Here is a 15,568-nt window from a genome sequence, read left to right on the forward strand (position 1 = left end):
ACCATGCAGACGAGACAGACGCATCATTATTAGATGGTGATGAACAACGTTGAAACATGATTGAATCCCTATATCAACAACTCCCTGATTACAAAATTACAAAATATGTGCATATGTTATAAATATCCACTAGGAATGCGAAGAACCCTTTTCGAATGTAATACCTATAGATTTATATCTTCCGATCTTCTCCAGCGTGCCTCTGTGGCTCAGTTGGCTAGAGCGTTGTGCTAGTATTACGAAGGTCACCAGTTCAAATCCGGCCAGATGTACTGGTTGTTGTTGTTTTTTTCAATGTTTATGTGCGCTGGCTGCTTTGGGGAAAGGTTAAAATTTGTTCGGCCTTGTATACTGTTCAAAGTCTGTCAAATACATTTTGTTCATTGCTAGCCTCTTTTGTCTAATTGGTATAAAATCTAATAAAAACATGGCATCTTATGTATATTAAAGGGGTGCATATTACGGGCAAAATCACACTACAAGCAGAATATATTATACCCTTCATTAATAGATTCTTGTTCATTGATTGGTTAAAAGTGTTTCATATGAACAAGTTATTATTTTGCAAAAGCTACTATTCGCTGATGTAGTGCACATTAGAATATGGAATATGACCATTGCCAACTGGCTTACGCTTTCAAAATGATCACAACACAAAGCCTATGGCATATCATAATTCGGAACAGGTGTATCAGCCCAGGCTTGAACCAATAATCAATGATTACTAACGTGCACTACAGCAGCGAATTGGAACAGTGTTATAGCAGCCTATTACCCAATGACATTTTTCTTCTGATTGCTCCATTTAATATTACATAGCGCCATTATTGTAATGACATTTACGATTTGACAAATTTTAATTTGTCAAATTTATGACTTAAAAGTCATACTCAATGTGTATTTCAAACATAAATTCATAAGCTGGAAAGATCAAACAAGTTATCACAAATAAATAAACACATGCTAAAGTCTGTCCACATAGAAGTACAAACCAAATCTGTGGCATCGGGGGGTCGATGCTTCGCGTAATAAACGCGACGCGTAAAGAGCGTGGTGCGCTCGGCAAGTACATCTCGCAGCAGTTGGTGCGCCAAAGAAGCATTTACGCACGTTTTGCACCGAAATAATTATTCTCATACCTCCAGTTTCCGAGGTCTATTAACTTTGTACTTCTATGTGGACAGATTGTACCAATAATGAGTATAAACTGCTGCTGGAGAAAAAAGCACACAGGGGGATCTTTCTCTATGCCTACTTTTTGCAACCCCTCAGTAAACAAATTTATGACAAAAAGCACACAAATTTACCAAAATTTGGTTACTGCTTCTTTTGAGGCTCAATGTTAAAACATTGTCTTTCAGTGACATCAATAGTACTACCAGGGGTTTAGGGAATTTGAACTACAACAGCTCATAGAAATATCATTTGGCATTTTGTTAAAAGGCATTTTTTGCCCATCCCATGAGCAAACTCCTTATCCAAATAGGGATGGCCAGCTGGCTAAGACACTGGCATCAAGTTGCTTCCCTGTTATTCATTACACTACATGGATCATTGTAGCACATTCTTTTCACCATGTTCTTTGAAACATTTCCTAAACATTGCAATAATATGTCCTAGCCTCCTATCCATGGCTGTAAGATGTTTCTCAGTCAACACTGGTGAGACCGGATCATGAGAGAGAACTTGACGCATCACCTTGCTGAGAACGCCTTTTCTAATGATTGCAGCTTGACCCATAGTGTTTGTCGTAATCTGCGGAGAAATAAGTTTAAACATATGATTTCGAAGGACATTGGTGAATCATAATTCATCAAAATTTGGCTTTTGGAAAAAACATACATAGATGTGCTAATGAAGTGAACAAACAGCAAATGTGAAAGTAATATCGAGGATTCAGGGCCAGAAAGCCGCAACTCAGTATGACCAGCCCTCACAATATGTGACCATCCTCCACAACTGAGCCCGGATGTCGCCAGTGCCACTATTGAGATATGCTCCATCGAACTTAACAATAAACAATAGGAAACAAAGGATTTATTGACTGTTAGCGATTTTTCACTACTTAAATGTCAAGTACTATAGACATGATATACATCATTTTAAAGCTAATTTCAAGCAGAATATTTTGGTTGAATATCTCAAAAATGATGATTGGCGACTTCAGGGCTCAGTTGTGCTGAGGGGTCACATATGAGCATAAAGTTGGCTCCTTGCTTTGGCCTTCAAAAATCAATGTTTCCTCCACAATCAGTCCCAGAACAACGCCAAATATGGATTAAAAGACCTTTGACCTTGGATGTACAACAGCATGTTATGATCTAATGGGAAACTGTGCACATCAACAAACACCATTTCTATCAAAAAGGCAACACCCGATATAATTTGAAACCACATAAATTACTAGAGTTGGTTCTTCTCTTGGATTTGGACCAAGCTTTAGAATATCGACTGTTGTGTTTTTGAAATAAAACAAACCAGAAATTTATCACCCATTGTAAAAGATATGGCACATGTACCGAATACATGTACATACATTGGCTGACCTTGTGGATTTCCTGGCCCAGCCATGCTAACCACATAAGGAGATTATACGATTAACCTAGTGCAGCTACTGTCATAGCAGGGTATTATTATGTAATACTCCTGATCCATATTTGGCATTCTCTTGGACTGACAATGTGTTTTGTTTTTTATTGAATTTTGTCATGATAAATGGACTATCTTCTATAGTACCCTGGCAACTTTATGCTCATTTTGGGGAGCAGGAGATTGCGAGTTGAGGCTTTCTGGCTCTCAACCCTCGATATGATAAAGACAACATCAAAATGAAGATAGGATACAAGTGCATCCGTAATTCCGTACATTATTGTTGAGTTAGGCTGTCAAATAGCAGACGATGTAATTGAAATGCTTTATGAAACAGACATGAGATATTATGATTAAATTAGCCTACAGAAAGTTGTTAATCATTTGGTGGCACAAATTATATTGAAACTATTTTGTGCAGAAAATCTCTCACAAAATGGAATGGAAAGTAACAGGTCCATGGTAAGTAGGCCTATGTGGTATCCTTACACTTCCTATATATCTCCAATAGATAAGATGTATTTTTTCAGATTAAAGCCTATGTTAACCAACCCTAACACCCATAGAGACCACAATACCATGCGATGACGCAATCACCCTAAGTGTTTTAGCAATTCCGTGAGCATTTAAAAATGCTCACAGAATTGGCATGTGGGGGTCTAAGGTTTGAATCCCGGGGGTGCCAAGTGACTTCTTTGTTCATCTTCTCTCCTTTTTCGTATCTTCTTTAACTTCCAATAGCAAAAAGCAGGGTTGGGTGTTAGGGTTAATATCATCAGATATCAAGTGGTTTTGGATGACATATTCAATATGATAACAATGAAAAACCTGCATGTTGACATTGCCTGGTCACAGATCACCTGTTAACCATGCAATCAATTCATCAAATACAAAAAATGACTCGCTCTAAAGTTTGTTTGGCTTATATAAGCCGGAAATTATTTGGCTTTTGTAACTGCATGCATCAATCAAGTCCCAACTCACGCTCGCATAAATTCACATAAGCGTGCGCCAGTCACGCATTACACAACTAGCGTAAGCATTGCGCCCAGCTGCGTGCATGCCATTCTATATCAATATTATATTTTCCACCTTATATAAACTTTAGGGATGTCATATTCTAAAAGTCTCTTCTAGGGATACCATATTCACCTCTTCAAGTCTCCAAAGGAGTATCATATTTTCTGATTTCATACCCACGTGTCTTATTTTTAGAATTTTTGATCAAAAATAGAAAAAAATGGGACGTTTTGACTTCCCAAGGTCATTTGTGGTATAATAATTGTCACATTCATGCACTTGTCTTACAGAAGGAGACTTTCACTGAAACTCTCAGTGAAAACCAGTCCCGTTAGGGGTAGGTATGCTTTTATAGAAATCTGGTCTCGCTAGGTATCTGTCCCGAAAAGGGTATATTTTTTATAGAAATCTGGTCCTGCTATATTTGTACTTAGAACTAGTCTCGGTAGGAGTTATTTCCAAGAACCCCAGATCTAGCATGGGTACCAGAGAGACCCCACTGCACTGGTTTATACACCTACCTACAACACTGATACAAAGGAGCCAGGATACTCTTCTCATCATGATGTGGGTTGCCAAAACTGAAAACAAACACATATATTTAAAATCATGTTATTGATGTCGTTTCTTGCACATTCTTTAACAGAACAGCACAGTCCTTTCCCAAGCAAATTCCCCATTTATCACAAACCAGGTCATACCCAATGCTGATATGTCATGATTCAACAAGTATCAAATTACCTGGTGCGTAAAATGTGTGCCTCGCTGCATTACAGGATTAGAAAAGGTGAAACAAAGAAATCAATAAATAAAGGTGCGGGGAACAAAACCACCCAAATACCCATTTAAGAGGCATGTGTGGTTCGGGAATAATTGAAAATAAAATAAAATGTAAACATATATGTAAAATAGCCCCTAGATGACCTTTGACCTCACATCTGTTGACATCACACATGTGAAGTACACAAGGGTCATTGTGTCCAAATCCCATGTCATATCCATGAATACCCACATACATAGCACAAATGCACAATGCAGTACATGTTCTACATTGACACATGAAAACAATTATGATAAATGGCATTTTTCAGTGTATTTCAGGAAAGATTTAGCTTCTTGCATTGTCTGCCAAATTGTAAAAAATGCCACTAACATAGTGTCGCAAATAGATTATTTGTTTAATTTTATAAAAATGTTTTTTTTTATGTTGGATGTGCCATCACCTTCTGCTTTTACTTCTACTGATTTGATCTACTGCCCTGTCTTTATCAGAAACTTTCTGACCTTTTACGTACCCTTCAGCTCCTTTCATCTTTTTGTTCAACACTTGTTTTACTTTTGTATTCACTCTTGCTTGACTTCACTGCTTCTCCTCGCTGTGATTGGTACATCTTGCATTTTTCTGTATTGTGTGATTTTGTGTCGTGTGTATTGATTTTGAAAGGATTATTTTGTTTAGGAGATTGATGCATGTTTCGTTGGGCAGTATGTGAGCTGATGACTGGACGAGATGGATATACCTGGGAGTGTGAGGGCAAATTTTTTCCTGCAGGACTTTTGTGTGTAAAGGGATGTATGCAAGCTGATGAATGTGAGTAATGTTGGCATCCTAAAACAAAATTTATTTTATACTGTAAACCCTTCCTTGACCGGAGATGGCATAAAAATTAGTTGGGGTATTTATTTTTGGTCTTTTTCTTAGGTTAGTTTAAAGTAATTTTAGGGAGTTAGTTATGACGGAATTTAATTAAGTGTAGAATACTTTGGCAATAATTTCAGGCCTTTGCAAAAATTGTTTTGTGATGATTTGAAGAAAAGTTTTGGATATGTTTGATAGTGATTGTGATATTTTGAGATATTTTGGTATGCAATTTTGTTTTCTCGAGACATGAAATTTAGTTGCAAAATCTTTTTGTTAATTACGAAAATTTATTAGGCTTATATATTTTTCTTCATAATTCATTTATATTAAAATTTGGTTGGCCGCAATTTCTGCATGAAAAGTTTTGTGCATCACCTTTAAAAAGGCTTTTCAGACTTGTTTTGCACGATAAGCTTGCTTGTAATCAGGGTTCGAAAATTTGGTTGTCCGGTTGCCCGGGACAACTAAAAAAGTCGCCGGACAACCAAAAATACTGATTCGGTTGTCCGCCGGACAACCATAAATCTAGCAAAAAGTCACATTTGTAGGCCTACAGACAACCAAAAACTTAGACGGACAACCAGAAATTGTAATCTGGTTGTCCGTGGGACAACCATTTATTTTTCCTAAATTCGATCACTGCTTGTAATTCCAAATTTTATTTGTTTTTCTGAACGCACTTTAGGAAGTTGGCGTTTCGTACCTTTTCAGGTAATTGGAACGTCACCGCTTCCTTTTCATAAAACCCATCCCTTGTCGTGCTTTTTGTTTAATTACCTTGTCCTTTAAGCCTACACTTGTAGGAAATCGGGCTTGGTCTTGCTTTTTATTATAAAACTTAGGCCTTTATTATTTATCCCCTTGTCCTTTAAGCCTACACTTGTAGGAAATTAGACTTGGTGATAACTTTCATAATTAATTTAGGCCTTTTATTATTTTGTGTCTCGATAAAAAAAAAAGTTCAGTGCATTTATGCTGAATTTATACGCTGAATAATTCAGCGACACACGCTGACTTTTGTTCAGTGATGCACGCTGAAATTTTCAGTGATTCACGCTGAATTTTGTTCAGTAAAATACGCTGAATTTGTATTCAGCTTTTCAGCATTTATTTGTTGCTGAGTCAGCTACTCCGCTTTTGTTATTTATTTGTTTACACGTTCGGTAGATACTGGTGGCTGGCGCCAATATGTATAAAGAGCCCCGCCTGTTTCTGCTGACTCGGATTGTGCCTGCACCAAAAATAATTCAGTTGCAAATTTGGGGGGCTTTAGATTTGTAGATAGAACCCCGCCCATTTATTGCTTTGATTTCGTGATTGCTTAATTGTGAAATTTTTTGTAAATTAACTTTTAAGCTTGTAAGTTTCCGTCAGTAGATTTTAAGTTAGTACTTAATTTAGGATATATTTAGTTAGTTTTGCTTTCTTTGGTCAAGTCGGGGTTTCATTTGTATTTTTGGCCCCTTTCCTTTTTTAAATGTATTTGATGCCAACATTATGTCTTTGTTTTCTAAATGTTAAGTGTATAATTATGAATAAAACAAACAAATATATTTTTAAAAGTTCGCTTATATTAAAACATTTGCAAATCAATAAAATAAAAATCATGAACTAAAAATATTAATTATGTGCAATATATGAGAGAAAAAAAAAGAACTTTAATGAATTAAATAATTTTGTTTGTTATTCTATATTTTATCGTTTTCAATTGTATTTTATTATGTTTCGGTTTACTCAATATAGCAAATTTTCCTGCCGCTTCACCTTTTGTTTCTGTTCCTTTCTGCCACGCTACCCACGGCCAGGGAATTGTCCGACTTCGTCATAAGTCGGACTTTTATTCATGCTCCCAAAACCCCTGGTCCGGGACAATAGATGCATTCACAACATGAATAATGATGTAGTTTCAATCTTATTAGATAAATTAGGTCATTCTTGAACATACCTGTTGTAAGACATGTAATTTTCTAAACCACATGTAAAATCCTCATGTATTTATCGTGAAGCTACAAGCGTCCCGAGTGTACGTGCCTGGCCAAGAATTACCTATAATTTACTTATAGTATGATACATTGTGGGATACATTTTCTTGTTATATATCAAGACCTGTGCCTTAACCTCTTGCCAAGTGGAAAGCTTTAGGTCTTGTAAATCTGAGGTCCTGGGTTCGATTCCAGGGCTGGATCAATTTTTCTGTTTGCCTCCTTTATTATTTGCAACAGCGAACCTGGTGAAAAATTATGTTTATGATGTTTATTTCCTCTTGATCATGCCACTATTTTTGCCACATTGACTTTTATTGCCAGTTGGGATTTAGTTACGTTTCATTTGGCAAGATGGGATAATATGATTTAAATCCAACATTAAATTCAACTCCTCCCTACTTCCACATGTCAGAACTCAAATCATGGTTGTAGAATGAAATCATTTCAGCTCGAATTTGGTACATGTTTCAATTGTCGCAGTATCAAATCATGTTCACTATAGCCAAAATAATTAATTCTCGATCATGAGAGCCAACTTGGGTACGCACAGTTATTTGCGTCGAGCGTACTACGCCAATATCGGTCCTTACGGCGCAAACACAGCTTCTGAGAATTGACCAATCACACGGTCGTTGCTAGGCAAGGTAAAGGTTCGGTCATGCAGGTACGGTCGCGCGAAAAGTACGCTGACGCAGAAGGTACATCCTCTCATGATCGAGAATTTGTTGTTTTGACTATAGCTTAATTGAGCAGCATGTATACACATGCATGTCGGTTTGACAGTGCAACACAAAAACACTGACATCATCATTACCCAATGGCGTAGCGTCATAGGGCTTGTGCCCCCAATCGATCTCAAAATTTAGAAAATCCCACAGGAAATTTGCTGAAAAATGGTATGTGCCCCCAATCAGACCCCGTGCCAATCATGGTCGGTGCCCCCCAATATGATGACCCACGCTAGGTGATCAAAGTATAATTTGTGCAGTCAGGACACATTTCATTAGACACAGCTTCAAACCTGTATGTTCAAAAAATGAACAGGTGTATACACACATATGCATACATTGAAAGATAGATCCACCCTTAAAACAAATGCCTTGACATGCTGACATCACTGAATAACAGGGTTGGCGATTTTTTTGATTCCAAGAACTGCTATACCCCATGATAAAGTCTAAAGAGACCAGTGGAATGCTAGACATATGCACAATCCTATCAGGTATTTACAAAAAATCAAAACATGTTTTCAGATGTGAAAATTTCAAAGAAAAAAATTGGTAAAATCATGGGGAAAAAACCTGTTGAATTCTGCACCTTGAAAATGATTTTTTTAGCAATTTTAGCATAAAATGACATCATAGAGGTATTTCATTGTATCCAAAAGGTGTAGAAACATTACAAATGAAGTAAAACAGGCAATTCAAGATAGAAATTAACTTAAATTTATCAAAAACGGTAAAAACTGAAAAAGTTGATTTAAATCAGTGATTAAAAAAAAAATCATTTGATTTAAATCGCGCCAACCCTGCTGAATACATACATGTAACCAGTCATGGTGAGTGCTACATATCATTAGATTTATGAAGTTTACTTCGAGGATGGTTAAATACGGTATCAAAAATACAAAAAATATCAAATTTTAACCATTTGCATAAAATGTGTGTTATATCGCAAATTTCAAACAAATATTTGATATCAGAAGGACATTCCTCGCATTCAGAATTCAATTCGATATTTCTGATGTGCTCTCATGTCCCACAAAAATTACTGTGCAAACGTTGCTATCCGAGCCCTTAACCCAAAGAGAAACGTGTGAAGAACATTCTTTGGGAGATTGATTAATTGATTTTGAACTCCTACTCAGCAACACTTGGCGTTTCCTTCTATTTCTTTTATTCTGTCGGTCCAACATCCGGGCATCTCCAGTCTCGGGCCCCAAACTGCATGTGGCTCACGGTTTGTTATGAACAACAGAAACCGGCTGTGAAGGAGGCTACATATAGCGATGTTGCTGGAGTGATATTCAATTTCGGAAAAACAACACTCGACCATGGAATTTAATTTTAAGTTTGTCAGTATATAAACGGTAAATCAAGTAAGTTTCTTCCACTCTGAAGACTTAGAAACGGTAGTTTGATTCCACTGACTATTTGCGATCAAAATTTACATAACACCAATGACAAAAATCATCAACAAAAATCGAATCAGGGACTTGTTTTCACTCGACCGTGAGTCGCATCATCAACCGGAAGTGACGTGGCACGGACCGACAGAATAATAAACTACACATTTATGTTTATGTGTATTACCATTGGAATGGTCCAAAAATGTGTCTCTTTGTACAAATTTAATTAGCTCAGTGACGCGTGAACGGATTTGGATAATTTTTGCACCATTGTTAAGCAGACACTGTATGGTTTTTTAATCTTTAAGAATTTTTTTATTTTACTGCCGATATTTAAGTTATGCACCAATTTCCATAGGGCCTATTTTTATTGAGACACCCTGTATAGTCACCTTAATTTTCAAAATCAACACTCACTTTGGCTGTAAGGTGATAATTCATGAACCTTATTTATTGTGTTGACTGTACATAATAATATAATGGAAGACAAAGACAAATACACTAGTTTGCGTCTGACGTCATCTGTCAATCAAACTCAAGCACGGGTTATTTACAAGTGTCGTGATGATACGACTTGCTAAACGCGGCGGTAAAAGCGGGCACCTAATTGTTAAGTTTGCACCTTCAAACATATAAACCATCTCAAAAGGTAGGTCTTTATAGTAGGAAACTTTCTTTCCCGAAGGCACCATATCAACAATACCTAGAAAAGTTGCTTTTTGCCTTGTAAAAGTATGTAATTTTTCACCATTTTCTGCTATTTCTTTCTCCGATCGGCACCAGATAAACCTTCCTTTTACGCCCTATTACCACTCAAGGATCGTAGGGAATTTGATTGACAGTGATGCAAACTAGTCTTTTTATCTCTGTCTTCAATTCTAGATACCTTTTGGCATTGTCAAGTAATAGCAGCATTCCCTGATCACCATCATCCTTGAATGTTTCATATTGATGTCTATCAGCATTGCCTATAAGATAATCAAACACAGCAGCGTCTATCATGTCCAATACTAAGGGGTACTTATCCAATGGATACTTGACCATAACATCACGGCAGTATGTGTTGTCCACTTCCCATCTGTGCAAGACAAATGCAAGAAAATCAAATGGTGATTTTGCAATGTTCACTTGGATTACAATGACTGTATAGCAAGCGCGAGCTCACATACATAGGAGGGGCTGTCAAAAAAGTTCGTAGAACAAAGTATGCTACTTTGTCATACAGTATTGAATTTGGTCTCATTTGAAAGCTTGTTCCTTCAAAACATTACCACAAAAATATTAGAGTTTTGCCTCACTGTTTATGGGCAGGACACTCTTCAAAGGAAGCCTACCTCCATGAATTCACAGGTGCTACCGGAAGTGAACACAGGGTCATCATGGAAATTACTCGCAACGGTGATGAAAACTCAAATGAAATTCAACAATGTACAGTTGCTGTAAATGTTGATGAAATCGTTGATATTCAACAGCAACGAAATGGTCCTAAGAGTTCAAGGATGGATGAGCGTCCTTGAAGATCATCCAAGGTCCAAAAAACTTGCTGACGTCACCACTAGTGATATACGTGGTGGTATAGTGGCATTGATAATAAATAAAGAACCAAACAAGAAAGATGAGATAGCCGCAAAATATAACATCACTGATGAAAGTGTTTTCAACGTAAATTAACATTTAGGTATTCCAGGGCATCATTTACATGGGGGTCCCAGAATCTTCATACATAAAATTGATACCAGTTGGCATAATCAGGTCCACACCTTCTATACACTTAGAATCAGGACCGAGACAAGTTTAGTCTATATTTGGCTAAAGGTGATAATATATACATTTTAATCATCACTCGGTCACCATAGTGGAAGGGCTTCATCACTGTTTTCTGAGATTCAGGGATAGTCTTGATAACAGTTCATTTGCCAAATGAAAGTACAATCATAGGTATACATCATACAGTTTTGATAACATAAATGAGGCAAACCATCAAGTAAAGAAGGTTGGTAGGCCTAATTCTCCAATAAAGCTTGAGAGCTCAACCAGCACAGTCATCTTCCACACCAACTCAACTCTACTGAGACCATTGAAACCCCGCTTTTCGCTGCAAATTTTGTTCAGAAAAAGCTCTCTGAATTATTTGGAGATGCAAATCTCTGTGAAATCCGTGTTTCAATGCGGACACACCTGCTTTGTAACCCATTATTGAAGCGCCATGATTGTTATGAAACAATTGTGCGAGTTGTCATGCAGAGCAGCATGCCTATGTCCTTACTACCATGATACAGTAAGCGTCGACACGCGCGCATATGACGCGCTCAGTTGGTATATTAAGGAAGAGATTGCAAAATATTCTTGGACAAGACTAGTTTAATCATTCCCTAGAGAAGTCCATTCAAAGATCATGAAGATTCATTTCATGGCTTTCTATAGGAGTGGGTCCTAGATACGCTTGATGAACCTGTATAAATCCGACAATCTTAGCAGGGGGTTAAGGATATTAAATATAGAAAATAATGAGATGTCGATAGCCAAACATGAATATTAATGAGTAGTCATCCAATCATGTACTGCGATAACAAAGCTCATGTGTTGTACAAGTCATGTTTACACAATAATCATGTACTGCGATAACAAAGCTCATGTGTTGTACAAGTCATGTTTACACAATCCATGTATGGCCTCATTTGGATATGAGTAAACTATACAGCTTCCACAAGACAGCCGGCTGAGTTAAGTGCCGTTTGTAAAACTGACACAGGAAAACTGACAGTGCCAATTGGGAAGATCAGATCATCCTTTCACCGCTCGACCCCCCTCAAACATGACTTGTAGCTTCACCCCACACCCCCTTTATTGCAAGTAGTCTTTGATAATATAGGCTGGGGAGATCCGCTGGCCCATAGCAAAAGATACCATCCTGAACAAGACTACTGGTAAACTTGATAATTCCTACAGCAGACCTGGTTCAATTTGGTTGAGACCAATTGGTTATGGGTTGTGCAGGTTTTTTCAACCTAGGAAAGAGTAGGTTAAAACCCGGGTCAAACCCGGGTATGACCCGGGTCAATTGTAGTGTGAACAGAAATTCACTGTTTGACCGCATTATTAGAAGAAAACACAACCATTATCACTCCCTTTCTATTGTTTCTGTCTGTACTGGGAAAAGAATGATTCAGTTCTTTGTCAATAAAATCTATAAACCTCTATTATTGAGATAGGAAAAGTTATTTTCATGCAAATAAATTACTACTACTAGTATTATCGAAGCAAGAAGTAACAATTTGTTTGTTAAGTTTTTTAACCCAAACAGCTACAAGAAGCAACTAGATAAGATTACATTAGGTGGAATTAGAAAATAAAATAAAAAATGAGCATAATTAGGCTGATAGCCTGTTATTATACCGGTAATAGTTAATGACAGAATATGTACATGCCTGCATTTTCCAGTAGGCTTAGCCAAAATGATCAAACCCGGGTCAATTTTCTTCATGAGAGTGGCTATAGTGTGAACAGAATTTTTTCAACCCGGGACCGGGTACAACCCGGGTTAACTCGGTCCCGGTAAATGATTTATATGTGAACATGACCTTTGACTCAGGGTTAGGGTTCGAGTCCCAGCAGTCCCATAATGTCGTATACTATAGTAGACAAGGCCTCTACTGCCTTCGTACTTGGCACTTGGTACCTAAAGAGCTGTAGACGGCTAAACTGGGATGTGTGATTCTATCTACTCAAGTGTATAATGGGTATCTGAGCTATCATTTTATTCAGGATTTCTCAAATTAAAACAAAACAAAAAGTGTTACACAAAACAGCATTGCCAACACAAGATGTACACTGTCTCCAGGCACCAAATTTGTTTCAATTTTTGAAAGCTTTACCTTGCTTTTTTACCATCTTTGTAAGTTCTTGACCAAAGATGGTGCCACTTCTTGAGTGACCTATCTTTGGGTAGCCATAGAGTGACAGAGCCTTCCATGATGTCCCCATCAGCACAGGCTGGTTCCTCCGGGTTACAGTAGTAGCATTTACCATAGAAGCATGTGTTGTTGTCTATCAAAGGTAAGAAATACAAATTACTATTCGTGTGTGTTGTCAGCATACAGACAAATTGCCCTTCTACTCACATGTGTACGCCCAGCAGTTGGGACAAGGCCCCTTGTTATTTTGGCTTCCCCCCCCCCCCCGGCCCTCTTTTTTCAGGCCATATAATTGGATGAGTATTGTACTAAATGGTTGCTAGACTAAATGGTTTTAGTCTTATTGGTTATTGGATGAAATGGTTATCGGACCAAATGGTTAGAAGATAAAATGTTTGTAAGACCAAATGTTTATTGGACGTAGTGGATATAGACCTGATGGGTTTAAAGGAAATGGATGTAGACTAAATGGATATTAGACGAAATGGTATTAGACCAAATGGCAAATCCCCTATATGATTACCTTTGGTTAAGAATGTATCTAATAATAATCTTGTTGCTACTGGCTTGACTTCAGTTCTCAGATTCACAGTTCGTCCAGCAACCAGTGGTGCTCTTCTTAAACCTAAAACCCTGAAAAAATGAACAAGAATGCAATATTATTATCACAATTTAGTTGATAATTTTTGCCATGCTACAAAAATCCCAGCAAACACAAAACATGTTACAGAAAACGTTTAAATGTTGGGTTAAATAAAGTGAATAAAAAGTTTTTATAACATTCATAAACATTTGTGAAAACTTGTGACAAAATATTTTAACATACATGTAGTGTTGTCAACAAAATATTTTAACATAGTGTTGACAAAATATTTTGAAAATATTTGCCAAAAATATTTTATAATAACATTTTGAGAACATTTTAAAATGTTGGTTTTTTTTTTCATACAAAACATTTTAAAACGTTATCACCTTTATATAATAATAATAATAAAATAATAAAACAGCATTTAATCATGCTTTCTGGATACTCAGATCCCTCAAAGCGCACCATGTGGCGATATACTGCCAAGCCCCTAAGGGCAGCGCAAGTTTACCTCAGGCCCGGACTGATCCCCTGCTCTTTACCAAAAGGCCTGCCACTTTTGCACAGCTTCTTCACTTCATCGGCTCTCTGAATGCATCAAATCCATAAAGAACTGGATGAATAACAACATGCTCAAGCTAAACGATGACAAGACAGAGTTTATGGTTATAACATCACCACACCTCAAACACCACATGTCTCCTATTTCTTTGCTTGTTGAGGACGTTACAATATCTCCTAGCGACAGTGTTCGTAATCTTGGTGTCATCTTTGACTCACAAATGTCCATGTCTTCACATGTAAAATCTCTCTGCACAAACTTAAACTTCCAACTCCGCAATATTTCGCGTATACGTAGATTCCTGGACTATGACACCTGCCATCTCGTCACACGTGCTATTATTCTCTCCAGACTGGATTGTTGTAATGGACTCTTTCTCGGATCAACCGGAAAAAGACATCCAGAAATTACAGAGGATCCAGAACTGGGCCGCGAAAGTTATTTGCCAAGCGTTGAAACGAGATCATGCCACGCCTTATTTACACCAAATACATTGGCTCCCCGTTGAGGATAGAATCACCTTTAAGATCTTGGTGCTAGTGTTCAAATGCCTCAATGGGACGGCACCGGACTACTTATCGCAATGTCTCTCTCTTCACATTCCAACCCGTCAAGGTCTCCGTTCAGCAGCAGACACAACTCGCCTCTCTGAGCATAACTCAACCAAGACATTAGTATCTTTTGAAAAAGGACATTCTCTTACACAGCTCCTCGATCTGGAACAGTCTACCTGTCATCATCAGAGAGTCTACCACATTACCTGCTTTTAAGAAATCATTGAAAACACATTTGTTTCCTGCTTAAGTGACTTTGTTCATCTTATATGCCTATTGTAATTTGTATCTCATATTTGTAGTTTTAATTATGGTTCTTTCTGCGCTGCGTTCTTTATGTAGCAGCGCTATATAAGCATTTTGTATGTATGTATGTATGTATGTCCAGATATTGACTGCCAGTAGACTGCCATTGACTTTGGAGGTCGTAACTCATCTGCCTTCACTACCAATGCTAAACTACTAACGCTGGCTCGCTAGATCCGCCATTGGTCCCATAAAGGGGGTACCCAGTGCTTGCCCAGGGCACTGCCCCCAAGTCTATGGAAAGGGGAGGGGTGACTCACTGACCCTCCACAGGCTGCCTTA

The 15,568-nt window shown here is 37.6% G+C and overlaps 1 protein-coding gene across 1 annotated transcript in view; it reads right to left on the minus strand.

Annotated features, from left to right (window-relative positions):
* Nucleotides 1-276: 276 nt before the first annotated feature.
* LOC140136936 (glycosaminoglycan xylosylkinase-like) overlaps nt 277-15,568 on the minus strand; it is a 28,173-nt gene continuing 12,881 nt past the window's right edge. Inside the window, 6 exon segments of the mRNA XM_072158588.1 lie at nt 277-1,715; nt 1,718-1,755; nt 4,131-4,190; nt 10,251-10,442; nt 13,240-13,411; nt 13,802-13,911. Of these exon segments, the coding sequence (XP_072014689.1) occupies nt 1,552-1,715; nt 1,718-1,755; nt 4,131-4,190; nt 10,251-10,442; nt 13,240-13,411; nt 13,802-13,911 (736 nt within the window). The 3' untranslated portion in view covers nt 277-1,551.

The sequence above is a fragment of the Amphiura filiformis genome, chromosome 17 (genome assembly GCF_039555335.1).
Source record: "Amphiura filiformis chromosome 17, Afil_fr2py, whole genome shotgun sequence".
Classification (NCBI taxonomy): Eukaryota; Metazoa; Echinodermata; class Ophiuroidea; order Amphilepidida; family Amphiuridae; genus Amphiura; species Amphiura filiformis.